The sequence below is a fragment of the Ursus americanus genome, chromosome 29 (genome assembly GCF_024610735.1).
Source record: "Ursus americanus isolate L20-20 chromosome 29, mUrsAme1.1.p, whole genome shotgun sequence".
Lineage (NCBI taxonomy): Eukaryota > Metazoa > Chordata > Mammalia > Carnivora > Ursidae > Ursus > Ursus americanus.
The window spans coordinates 22,376,915-22,389,798 of record NC_142155.1 but is presented as its reverse complement, the minus strand read 5'-3'; the positions used below and the strand labels follow the sequence as shown (position 1 = coordinate 22,389,798).

The 12,884-nt window shown below is 38.1% G+C and overlaps 1 protein-coding gene across 1 annotated transcript in view; it reads left to right on the top strand.

The window, feature by feature from the left end:
* The window catches only part of HCRTR2 (hypocretin receptor 2), a 99,531-nt gene that overhangs the window by 58,448 nt on the left and 28,199 nt on the right, over nt 1-12,884 (top strand). Inside the window, exons 2-3 of the mRNA XM_045805275.2 lie at nt 6,214-6,392; nt 12,487-12,730. Of these exons, the coding sequence (XP_045661231.2) occupies nt 6,214-6,392; nt 12,487-12,730 (423 nt within the window). The remainder of the gene's footprint in view (nt 1-6,213; nt 6,393-12,486; nt 12,731-12,884) is intronic.

Below are 12,884 nucleotides of genomic sequence, written 5' to 3'. Positions count from 1 at the left end.
TTTAGGTGAGATTTTTCTTGCTTCTTGAGGTAGGACTGTACTGCTGTACACTTCCCTCTTAGAACCAATTTTGCTGCATCCCAAAGGTTTTGGACCGTTGTGTTTTCATTTTCATTTGTTTTCATGTACTTTTTTATTTCTTCTTTTATTTCCTGGTTGACTCATTCATTGTTTAGTAGCATGTTATTTAACCTCCATCTATTTGTGGTCTTTTCAGATTTTTTTCTTGTGATAGATTTCTGGTTTAATAGCATTGTGGTCAGAAAAGATGCATGGTATGACTTCAATCTTTTTGAATTTGTTGAGGTCTGTTTTGTGGACTAATATGTGATCTTTTCTGGAGAATGTTACATGTGCACTTGAAAAGAAAGTGTATTCTGCTGTTTTAGGATGGAGTGTCCTGAATATATCTGTTATATCCATCTATTCTAGTCATTTAAAGCCATTGTTTCCTTGTTGATGTTCTGTTTAGATGACCTGTCCATTGATGTAAGTGGGGTGTTGAAATCCCCTACCATTATTGTATTATTACTGATCAGTTATTTCATGTTTGTTATTAACTTTTTAATGTGTTTGGGTGCTCTTATGTTTGGTACATAAATATTTATGATTGTTATATCTTCCTATTGTATTGCCCCCTTTATTATTATAAAGTGTCCTTTGTCTCTCATTACAATGTTTTAAAGTCTATTTGGTCTGGTATAAGTGTCGCTACTCTGACTTTCTTTTGACAACCATTTTCATGATAGATGTTTCTCCATCCTCTCACTTTCTTTTTTTTTTTTTCTTTTAAGATGTTATTTATTTATTTGAGAGGGACAGAGATAGCAAGAGAAGGCACAAGTGGGGAGGAGAGGGAGAAGCAGGTTCCCCACTGAGCAGGGAGCCCAACACTGGATTTGATCCCAGGATCCTGTGATCATGACCTGAGCTGAACGCAGATGCTTAACCATCTGAGCCACCCAGGTGCCCCCATCCATCCTCTCACTTTCAAACTGCAGGTGTCTTTAGTTCTAAAATGTGTCTCTTGTATGCAGGGTATAGATGGGTCTTGGTTTTGTTTTTTTTTTTTTAATCCATTTTATCACCCCCATGCCTTTTGATTGAAGCTTTTAGTCCCTTTACAGTCAAAGTAATTATTGATAGATGTGTCTTTACTGTCATTTTATTACTTGTTTTGTGGTTGTATCTGAATCTATATTGTTGTTGGTCTTTTAAATTTGAACACATTTTTACTCCTGTCTGCTCCACATTTTAGGTATATATTATGTTTTGCATTCTTTTATTTTGTGAGTTCTTTGATTTTTTACAGAAATATTCATTTTTACTGTTTTTGTGTTTCCTACCTTTATACTATCACCCTTGGTCTCTCCTTTCCCTTCAAAGAGTACCTTTTAATATTTCCTATAGGGCTGCTTTAGTGGTCATAAACTCCTTTAGTTTTTGTTTGTCTGGAAAACTCTTTATCTCTCCTTCTATTCTGGATGATAACCTTGCTGGATAGACTATTCTTGGCTGCACATTTTCCCCATTCAGTACTTTGAATACATCATGCCACTTCCCTCTGGCTTGGAAAGTTTCTGCTGAAAAATCCTCTGCTAGCCATATGGGTTTTCTATTGTAAGTTACTGTCTTTTGTCTTGCTGCTTTTAATTTTTTTTCCTTATCACTATATTTTGCCAATTTAATTGTAATATGTCTTGGTGTGGATCTGCTTTTGTTGATTTTGATGGGATTTCTCCGTGCCCCCTGGATCTGGATATCTGTTCCTTCCCCATATTAGGGAAGTTTTCAGCTATTATTTTTTTCAAATAAATTATCTGCCCCCTTTTCTCTCTTCTTCTTCTTCTGGGACACCTGTAAACTGAATGTTATTACATTTGATGGAGCCACTGAGTTCCCTAAGTCTATTCTCATTTTTGCATAAGTCTCTCTCCCTCCCTCCCCCCGTCTCTCTCTCTCTCTCTCTCTCTCTCTCTCTCTCTCTCATTCAGCTTGATTACTTTCCATTACTCTGTCTTCTAGGTCATTAATTCATTCTTCTATGTCTTCCAGCCTAGTGTTCATTCCATCAAGCATGTTTCTCATTTTGTTTACTGAGCCCTTTCTCTCTGCTATGTTATTTATCTCTCTGTTAAGGATCTCATTCATGTCTTCTACTCTTCTCAGGTCCATTGAGTATCCTTGTGATCATTACTTTAAATTCTCTATCAAACATGTTCCTTACATCTGTTTTGCTTAGATCTCCAGATGTGGCCTTGTCATTTTATTTCATTTGGGATAAATTTTTCTGTCTTTCCCATTTTGTCTAAGTCTCTGTGCCTTTTCTCTGTGTTAAGAAAGTCAGCTACATCTATTCTTGAAGGTAGTGGCCTTATGAAAAAGAGATCACGCAGTGCCTTTTGTGTAGTGTCCCGTGTTCTCCAGGGCCTGGTGCTCCCAGTAGTGTCTCCATGTGTGCTGTGTGTGCTCTGTTGTTGTGTCCTGGCTGCTTTGTCCTCAGGCCAGTCATCTACAGAGGCTCTCATTGCCCATTGTGAGCAGTGTTTAGTCCCTGGCCAGAATGTAGCATATTTTAACTAGGTGTGCTCTGGTCTGTTTGTGAAATGAGTTCTGTCACTGTGGCCTCCAGAACTGAGGCTCTGCAAAACTCCTGCATTGGGAAGTGCAGTGTGAGCAAGAGTTTGGGCCAGTTTTTCTGGGGGTGGGCACCATGCTGGGACTGAGATGAGCATGACTGGGAGGGGCAGTTCCACTGGAGTGTGATGTGGGTCTTGCTGTAAGCAAGTTAGGTAGCCAGTGTGGACACTGTGCTGCTTCTCACAGGTAGCTGTGTGCTTATGCTAAGGGATGGGGAGGGAAATGGCATCGTCCAGTTCCTTTGCTCCTGGAAGAGTCTCTCCATCAATGCTGTCTCCCTGGAACATGCTCTGAGATGAGTGAATAACCTCCCCACTGTGTGCCCCAGGTGCATTTCAGATTGCTATTTCCATGCTGTATGTCTTCAGGTTATTTGCCCTTCCTTTTCTCTAAGAGCAGTCCCAGTGTCCTCCAGGCTCTATCCCAGCCAGCCCCCTGACCTTTAAAACTCTAGGCTTTAAGCCCTGCTGTTTGCAAGAATTCAAAAAATTCAGCCCCTCTTCCTTTCCAAGCTAATTGCTATGGGGATTTGTTTTCCCTGTGCATTTCCATGTGTGCTAGTCTGTCTCTAGCCCTTCTTTGCAACTGTGGCTCCCTCCCCCCACATTGACCTTGATTTGTTTCTCTCACAAACTGCATCTCTGCATTACCTACCCTCTTTGATGTGGCCTCTTCTCTACCTTTAATTGTGGAATTTGTTCTCCAGTCTTCAGGTTGATTCCTGGGGTATTTAGGATGATTTGATAGTTACCTAGTTGCATTCGTGAGAGGAGGTAAGTCTAGGGTCCTCCTACTCCACCACCATCTTCCAGTCTCTCTCTCTTGTATTTTTTTATTTTAGCCATTCTAACAGGTATGAGGTGATATCTCATCATGGTTTTGATTTGTATTTCTTTGACAATTAGTGATGTGAAGCATCTTTCCATGTGTCTGTTGGCCATCTGTATGTCCTCTTTGGAAAAATGACTATTCAGGTCCTCCGCCTATTTTTAAATCAGATTGTTTGTTGTTTTGGTGTTGAGTTGTATAAGTTCTGTATATATTTTGGATATTAACCCCTTATCAGCTATAACAGGCCTCCAGTCATGGAATGAGTAAATCATGGGAATAAAAGGCAGAGCCTAAGGAATAGCATCAATGATATTATAATAATGATGTAGCAAGACAGATACTATAGCCACATTTGTGATGAACATAGCATAATGTATAAATTTGACAAATTACTAGTATACCAGAAACTAATGTAACATTGTCTGTCAATTATACTCAGAGAGAGAGAGAGAGAGAGATTAAGATGGCATAGCATGGCGGGTAAGATTTAAATTTAAGCTCTAGCACTTACAAACTATTTGTCCTTAGGTGGTTTCCTTAACCTCTCTAGCCTCAGTTTCACAACTGTTAAGCAGGGATAGTGATAGTAATCATTTGATTAGTGTTATCATGAAAATTAAACTAGTTAATAATTTACATTGCTTAGAACAGGGCATGACACATAGTAAGTAGTATAGAAATGTTTCCTGAAAATATACTTTTCTCATATTGGCTGGTCATAATGCATCAACACTGTCTTTCCATCATTACCACACTTCCAAAATATGGAGAATTGGGAGTCAATCTAGAACTGCTTATATTTTTTAAGTCTTATTTTCTTTCCTAGATCCAAAATTGTACTGTTTGGACCATTTGTTGACTAAATATCAGTGGTGTGACAGTTATATCAATTTTCTCATAATAAGCCATGGTAATGTGTTAGTCAACTGCTAGTTTGCCTGTGTGTGTGTGTGTGTGTGTGTGTGTGTGTGTGTGTGTGTGTCTTCAAGTGTTCTGGGAAGTAAATCATTCAGCAGTATCACTTTCAAATAATAGAGACTACAGTTTACCATAATAAAGTTCATCTGAGTTTTTGGGTATTAATGTTCTGGAATTAGAGAAAGATGTGAAGTTTTCAAAATTAAATCCTCAGGAATTCAGAGCTTTTATTAAGTTAACATCTGTTGGTAACTGGAATAATTTCAGTTTCTTAAGCATATGAAATTCTTAATAAGTGGTACATAATTGTCAAAAAGAAATCTTAGTGACTTAAATTTAACAAAATGTGTTTTATTTCTCCACTCTATAAGGTTACTAATCACTGCATCATTTGGGTGCATAGGCGACAGCTCTGACAGGTTGATGACACCCAAGGCAAATTCAGTTACCGTTTGTGAAGCAACCCATCAATAGATGTGGGTAGCAGTGCTTACACCTATACAATTCTTGAGCCAGTGATTACATAACCTTTGGATACACCACACAGAGGAAGACAGAGAAGTGAGGAACTGGATGTTCTTTCCATAAGGAGCAACTGAGTAAGATAGAACAGCTTTTTAAAATTAAGATAAACTGAAAGGCAACGAGGAAGGCTCAACTCTGAAAGTATTGAAAAATGTGTTTGATTTGAGGTGATATTTAGAGGCCATCAAGAGTAATAGAGAGGAAAGAGGATCGAGTCTCCAGAGTTTATATGTGCTGTGTTATAACTGGTTCACCTCCCCCCCAACAAGAAAGCAACACCTCACTTGGTGTTGAATCCCCAGTGTAGTTGTAGTTGTGTGTCTCAATTACTGCATGTATAACATGATGGTAACAATGTCTTCGTTGGCATTGTCAAGATTAAACGACTTAAGTATATGAACCATATAGCGCAGGGTTTGCCAATAATAGGGGCTGAAAAATTGTTGGCTTTTGTCTTTTAAACCTCTTCATCAATTAAAAGTTCCAAATGCAGAGTTTGGGAGCAGATAGGGTAAATGTCATGGTTGAAGCAAACACTACAGTTCACTGAAAATAGCTAGCTCCTAATTCATCTCACTTCAGTAAATATTTCTTGAGTCTCTACTACGTGCTGAGCATTGAGGGAATAGAAAGAAGAATCAAAGATTGTTTTTTAACTTCTGGGAATCACAATTCAAAATCGAGTAGAAATGAATGCAGGCTTATGATCCATTGAGAAACTCTTCTAAGGTAAATGAACTGATGTTAAGCATGGATTCAGCATTCACACAACTGACTGATTCAATGAAAACAGTACAGCTTTAAATCATCTTCCTTTTTCAATATTTATTTATGGTCTTTACAGGAGCATTAATTAGCTTGGCAGTGTTTCCTAATTAGTACCTATTTTCTTTGTGTAGTTGCTGTCTTAGTCTATTTGGGCTGCTATAACAGAATACCATAAACGAGGTGGCTTATAAACCACATAAATTTATTTCTCACAGTTCTGGAATCTGAGAAGTCCAAGACCAAAGCTGTGGCAGATTCAATGTCTGGTGAGGGCCAATTTCCTTGTTCATAGCCAGCAGTTTTTTCACTTTGTCCTTAGATGGGGGGAGAGTCAAAAGATTTCTCTGGAGTCCCTTTTATAAGGGCACTAATCCCATTCTTGAGGGCTCTAACACCATGATCTATTCACTTTCTAAAGCCCCACCTCTTAATATCATCACACTGGGTGTTAGGATTTCAACATATGAATTTTGTGAGGGCACAAATATTTAGTCCTTAATAGTAACTATTCTTTTTTTTCCCCAAAATTAGTTTGTGTGGCAGTGTGGAAGAACCACCACATGAGGACAGTAACCAACTACTTCATAGTCAACCTTTCTCTGGCTGATGTGCTCGTGACCATTACCTGCCTTCCAGCCACATTGGTGGTAGACATCACTGAGACCTGGTTCTTTGGGCAGTCCCTCTGTAAAGTTATTCCATATTTACAGGTAATTGTTTTTCACACTTCTTTTTATCCAAACACAGAAGCTACTGAAAAGGTATTTTCAGTTAAGTATTAAAAAGTATTTTCAGTTATAATCATCTGATAAATTAACTGGTGAGCTAAGAGAGAAATACTCTTGCTTATGGAATTAGCAAACTTAAGAAGACTAATACTTGATACTCTTTGGGTAAATAAGTTAAGGTCTGGGTAAAAAATAAAGCAACAGAATCCTCAAGTCATCATTAGATGCTGAACAAATCTTTTATTTCTCTGATTTCTAATTTTCCTATTGTAAAATAAGGAAATTGAACAAATTAATGATTGAGCCTCTTCTTGTTCTTCTTGTTCAATAAGCAAGGTCTATTTTTATAAGTGGTTTTGTTTCACACTGAGAAATTAAAGCCATGTGGTCAAAGCAATACAGTGAACAGATTTTAGTGTTGGTTCTGAATCATACTACCAGGTTTGGAATCACTGTTCTGCTATTTATTGAAACTATGCTATTGAGCCAAATACACAAGTTCTTTGTGATTCACTTATTAGAGAAGTATAATAATTTTAATTATAGCTAACTCCTATGGTTATGACATTTTACTTAGCTAATTTATATAAATTACTTGGCATAGTGATTACTCTCTGGAAGATTATGATCTTATAAAAATATAGTATATTCTCAGTAAACATCAGTCATCATCATCATTAGATGTTTTATTGCTCTGTGTGGAAGTAGCTTTTCTACAATGAATTGTCCTATAAGAAATTGAGAACAAACGCTTTCAGAGAATAATTTTGTGATGGATATTCTGATAGTTCTAAAATCTTTGAAAGTAAATGTTTTCAAGCTAGTGGCCACAGCCACAGCCCTCAAAGAGATGGATTCCCTTGAGCAATTAAACAGTGAATGAGATTGTACCATTCTCTGCTTGTCTTCCTGTAACCACCCTCCACCCCTCATTCCCTACTCCATCCAGTCTCCCAGATGGTGATCATAGTATTGGAAGGGATAAAAATATGCTCTCAATAAGGAAAAATTGGTGCAGGTAGAACAGTTGGACATGCAAATATATATATATATATATATCTCTAGACACAGATCTTACACCCTTCACAAAAATTAACTCAGAATGGATTGTAGACCTGAGTATAAAATGTAAAACTATAAAACTCTTACAAGATAAAAAGAAGAAAACCTGGATGACCTAGATTATATTGATGACTTTTTAGATAAATACCAAAGGCATGTTCCTGGAAAGAAATAATTGATAAGCCAACTTCACTAAAATTAAAAATTCCTACTCTGTGAAAGACAAGAGAATGGGAAATTCTCTCAGGAAATACAAAGAACTGGGAGAAAATATGTTCAAAAGATACATATAATAAAGGACTGACATCCAAAATATACAAAGAACTCTTAAAAGTCAACAATAAAGGGGCACCTGGGTGGCTCAATCGTTAAGCGTCTGCCTTCTGCTCAGGGCGTGATCCCAGGGTCCTGGGATCGAGCCTCACATCAGGCTCCTTGCTCCGCTGGGAGTCTGCTTCTTCCTCTCCCACTCCCCTTGCTTGTGTTCCCTCTCTCACTGGCTGGCTCTCTCTCTGTCAAATAAATAAATAAAATCTTAAAAAAAAAAAAGTCAACAATAAGGAAACAAATAACCCAATTAAAAATGGGCCAAAGACCTTAACAGGACTTCACCAGATAAGATATCTGCTGTTGTCCAGACTCTTCTATAGGCTGAGCAAGATTATTTTATGTTCTGTCTACAAACCAGAAGATTCCCCAATGAACAGTGGGTGATGAGGGAGGAGTGCATCATCCTGTAGTAGGTACAGTCCTGCTGTAATGCACAGTGATAACTTCTTATAGACCACGTATTCCAGACTCTCCTGTGAGTGCTCAAGGAAAGACTGGAGACAGTGTGTATCCAGTAAGTGATGCAGGACAGGGGTCTCAGAGTTACTGACAATACTCTTTCATTTAGCACAACTTATTAGCAAGTCCTACAGTGATGAAACATCTTCATTTCCTGAGAGATTTTGTTTGCTTCTCTATAAATAGTGACCTGTCTAGTCAAGACTCAATTGATTCTCTCCTCCACAGGCCAAGGAAAACTAGTGAGTAACCACAAAATCCGAGTCAGATGAAAAAGACTAGATCTATTCATTACCTTATTCAGCATTACTTCTTGATGAAAAGTTATAAATGTAGAAAAATCTTGGTGCACTGGTAAAACTAGTACCTCCAAATCCTCTCAACATTTACTGTCCATTTTCCGTAGAATTTCCCCAAATGGAATGGACAGTATCAATGAACAATAAGCCATTCACTCAAATTTGAATCATTGTTTTCCCTTAGTTGTGATATTCTGAAACTGACAGCTTTTGTCCCTGATATGAAACTTATGTCCCACTGAATGTTTAAAAACATATTACAGAAATATTTATCCAGCCAGATTTTAAGGTTATTCAGTTATATTTAAGATTCTTTGGACCATGTATTAATTTTCTATGACTTATATGTCCTTTTTCTTCTAAATACAATATAATACAACCTTTAGGTTTATGACTGATCTACAATAACACTTCACAAAATGCTCAAAAATCTCACAAATGTAATAAAGCTTAGCTGAATAATTCAAATGACCCTTTTGTATCCTTAATAATTCTATAAACCCAAGACCATTAACATTTACTGGGCCATTTACAGAATAATTAACATGAATTTCTTCAAAAATTATAACATTTCATTTTTCTTCTCACACTTATAGGAGCAGTTGCCTACTTTTTCAGATTGGCTCCCCCCCCCCCCCCACTGCAGAAGAAGCTCTGCATAGGAAGTGTCAGGAAAAGAAGGACAAAAAGCTGCCTGAGATGGAAGTGGTGGGCGGTGGGTGGTGGAATAGGCTCCTTCACTCTCAGTCACACTTTCACACCTTCCAGTTCATTAGAGCCTGTATCCAAATCTGTGATTTGGCAAAATTTGTTTCTTTTTTTTTCTTTTTTAAAAAATTTAAAAAAATTTTAAGTAATCTCTATACCCAATATGGGGCTCAAACTCACAACCCCAAACTCAAGAGTCTCATACTGTACCAACTGAGTCAGCTAGGTGCCCCCAAACTTCCATTTCTACTTGCCATAGATTTCTGAGGTCTTTTTTGTCACAGCTACACGCTGGCATAGAACGCACTCATCATCTACCAAAGCAAGTTTCCAGCACTGCCCCGACCACAGGGTGCCTGTAATGGGAGAAATGTCAAGAACCTAACAGCAGAAGTTCACATTGTCGTATCCCACTTTGTTTATAACAGTCATAATTTCACTGGACTCATTCTCAAACAATTTGCTACCAGGTTGATTCAAGCTAATATCAAACCCTAAAGGAAAAAGACACACAGAAGCATGCTCCTAGAAGTGAAAGCAGCAAGAAACTGTCATTAGTAATCACTTGGGATAAGATGTAATTTTATACACCCCCCAAGAAAATGTTGTTAATTGGATGCTAGTGTGTATTATACACCAGCAAATACAGTAGTCAAACAGTGAATATTAAATCACTGATTGCCAAGGGTCCATTCAATGGATTCTACTGTTAGATTCACCATGTCAGCATATTCTCTCATGTAGCCACATAACGGAGAAGCCACTGCTCCTTGGCTCACTGTTGGCACTGGATGGCAGTCTTTCAAGTGAACTGTTTTTTAATTGATTATTACTATTTAATAGTAAAGGAAAATACTAGAAATGACTCTAATTTGAGCCATGCTACTTCTATCCCATTCACCCATGTTGATTAGAATTCATGAATGATTGATCACTAAGCCTTATGAGCATTTTACACTTCTGATAGCTAGATTGGATAAGTATAGCCCTGGCCCAGCAACTAGGAAAGGTCAGCTGTGCAGACCTAGACTACCACAGTTCTATTCCCAAGTTACCAATAGTATTGAGGGGCCCTGGGCGCTTCACATATTTGCAGGGAAAAAATGGGGGTTGGAAGGCAAAAGGGTTGGTTCAAGAAGGACATTTGGATTAGCTCTAAGATGGACCAAGTAATTCTCAGGAGTCATCAACCAATCTGAACTTTCTCTGACAGCGTTCAGCCTTTAAGGTTACATTTAAAATGCAATTAAGCCTCCAAGAATTTAGAATAGTTTAGGCTTTTACTTGTAATTTCTGTGATTTTTTTTCCTCACTAAAAAGCAGTCTGTTCCAATTAAAAGCTAGATTGCCAAGCTTGAGAATGGAAGAAAAAACTAATAGTATAATCACCATTATCATTGCCATAATCATAATAAGTAATAACAACCACTTATACAGCATTTATGTGGCAGGCCAGGGCTAGGCATTTCGCGTCTCAACTGACTCTCCTTCTAATTCCGTGGTTGGGTACTATTATCATCAAGTTTTACAGATGAGAACACCGAGGTATAGAGAGGTTAAGGAACTTACCCAAGATCATACATTTATCAGGTGAGATGGGATTCATGCCCAGGAAACCTGGTTGCACAATTGATTTTAACTATACTGCCTTTTCCAGAGAGAATGAAAAGAATCAGGGTAACAAGAATTGTGTCCTGTAGGTTTCACTTGTATAACAGAAAAAAATAACAACATGTATGCATTTGGCTTAAAACTGTAAAATGGGTGGGGCACCTGGTTAGCTCAGTGAGCTAAGTGCCCCACTTGTGATTCCTTCTCAGGTCATAATCTCATGGGTCATGAGATTGAGCCCCGTGTCAGGCTCCAGGCTTAGCAGGGAGTCTCCTTGAGATTCTCTCTCTCTGCCTCCTGCCCATCACATGCATATATGCTCGTTCTCTCTCTCTCTAAAATAAATAAATAAATCTTAAAAAAAAAAAAAAACCCTAAAACTGTAAAATGGGTGAGCCAACACTGCACAACTAGGTGGTGGAAGAGCGAAAACAGATTGGTCATCCTGACGCTTAGCCCAGAGACCTTTCTCCTGTACAGCCCTGGCTCTTAGATCCTTTTCAGTCATGTGCACTCCAAGTCAATGCATCCACAAAGAAGGTCCTGAGGCTGGAAACAGAGCTGGCTGCCCTTCCACATAGGGTGGGACCAATACCAGGACAGAAAAATGAGAGAGAGGACTGGACCACATTCATTACCTTAGATTGAGGCTTATCACTATTCCTTAACTCAAAAAAATACATATTATTAAGCACATCAAACACTGTGCCAGGTACTAGGGACACGGTTGTGAAAATTAAGGAACAAATAAAAACAATAGCAGTGCCTCCTGCCACAGAACATTCTTCCAATAGAGGAGACAGACAATAAATTAATTAAACAAAAATAATTGTACTATCTCACATAATACTTATTGTAAGTACTGAGAAGAAAATAAATAGAAATTTGTAGTAAAAAATAACAGAAAAGGAAGTGAGGTTTCTTTTTAAAGATGGGATTTTGAGAGCGATACCAGACTCAATGATTCATCCAGTATAGGAGTATACGTTACATATAATTACGTAAACTGATAGTGCGGGTATAGGCATGCTTCACATGTGTTTCTATTTCCTTAAAGTTCCAAGTTAAAGTTCACTTGTGGTGGCATTAATTATGGAAATCTAGACGGGGGGAACCTATTTGAGTTTTAGAGGCGAGTTGCTTACACCAGCAATAAGCAAACCCTGATGAGGAGATCCACACAGAATTTGCTTCTAACATAACTCTTGCCTTTGGGCGCAACATGCTGGAAACGAACCAATGTACAAATAGCCTTTATTATTTGAAATTATGGACTGAGGTTTCCATAATTTTTAAAAAATGCTAGGTAAATGCATTGCAATCAAATTTCTATATATTTTAAAAGCAAGACATGTCATATAACACATTTGGCATAAAATGATCGCAACGTTTTCATAGCACCTTCATCAGGTTTAATAGGAAATACGTTTTCCCTAATATATTTTTACTATTATTGTATTCTTTAGTAAAACACCTTACATGAAATATGTTCTCACAACTTTGAATCTGATTACCCGTGTGACCCTTTCTCTACTACGGTGAGTATATTAAGAATGATCCATTTAACACCAAGTGCTTCTCTTGTCCTGTGTTCTGTTTCTCTCTAGACTGTGTCCGTGTCAGTGTCTGTCCTCACACTGAGCTGCATTGCCTTGGATCGATGGTATGCAATCTGTCACCCTCTGATGTTTAAAAGCACGGCCAAGAGGGCCAGGAACAGCATCATCGTCATCTGGATCGTCTCCTGCATTATAATGATTCCTCAGGCCATCGTCATGGAGTGCAGCACCATGCTCCCCGGCTTAGCCAATAAAACCACTCTCTTCACAGTGTGTGATGAGCGCTGGGGAGGTGAGTACCTTATGGCCCATAAGCTGACATTGATATTACAGCTGCAAACCAAAAATTTGATTTGCATAGCCACTATAACGCTGGCCTTGTGCATTTTATTGACACTTGTTAGTATCATTTTGCAAAAGCATGAAAATCTGGTTGAACCCCAAAA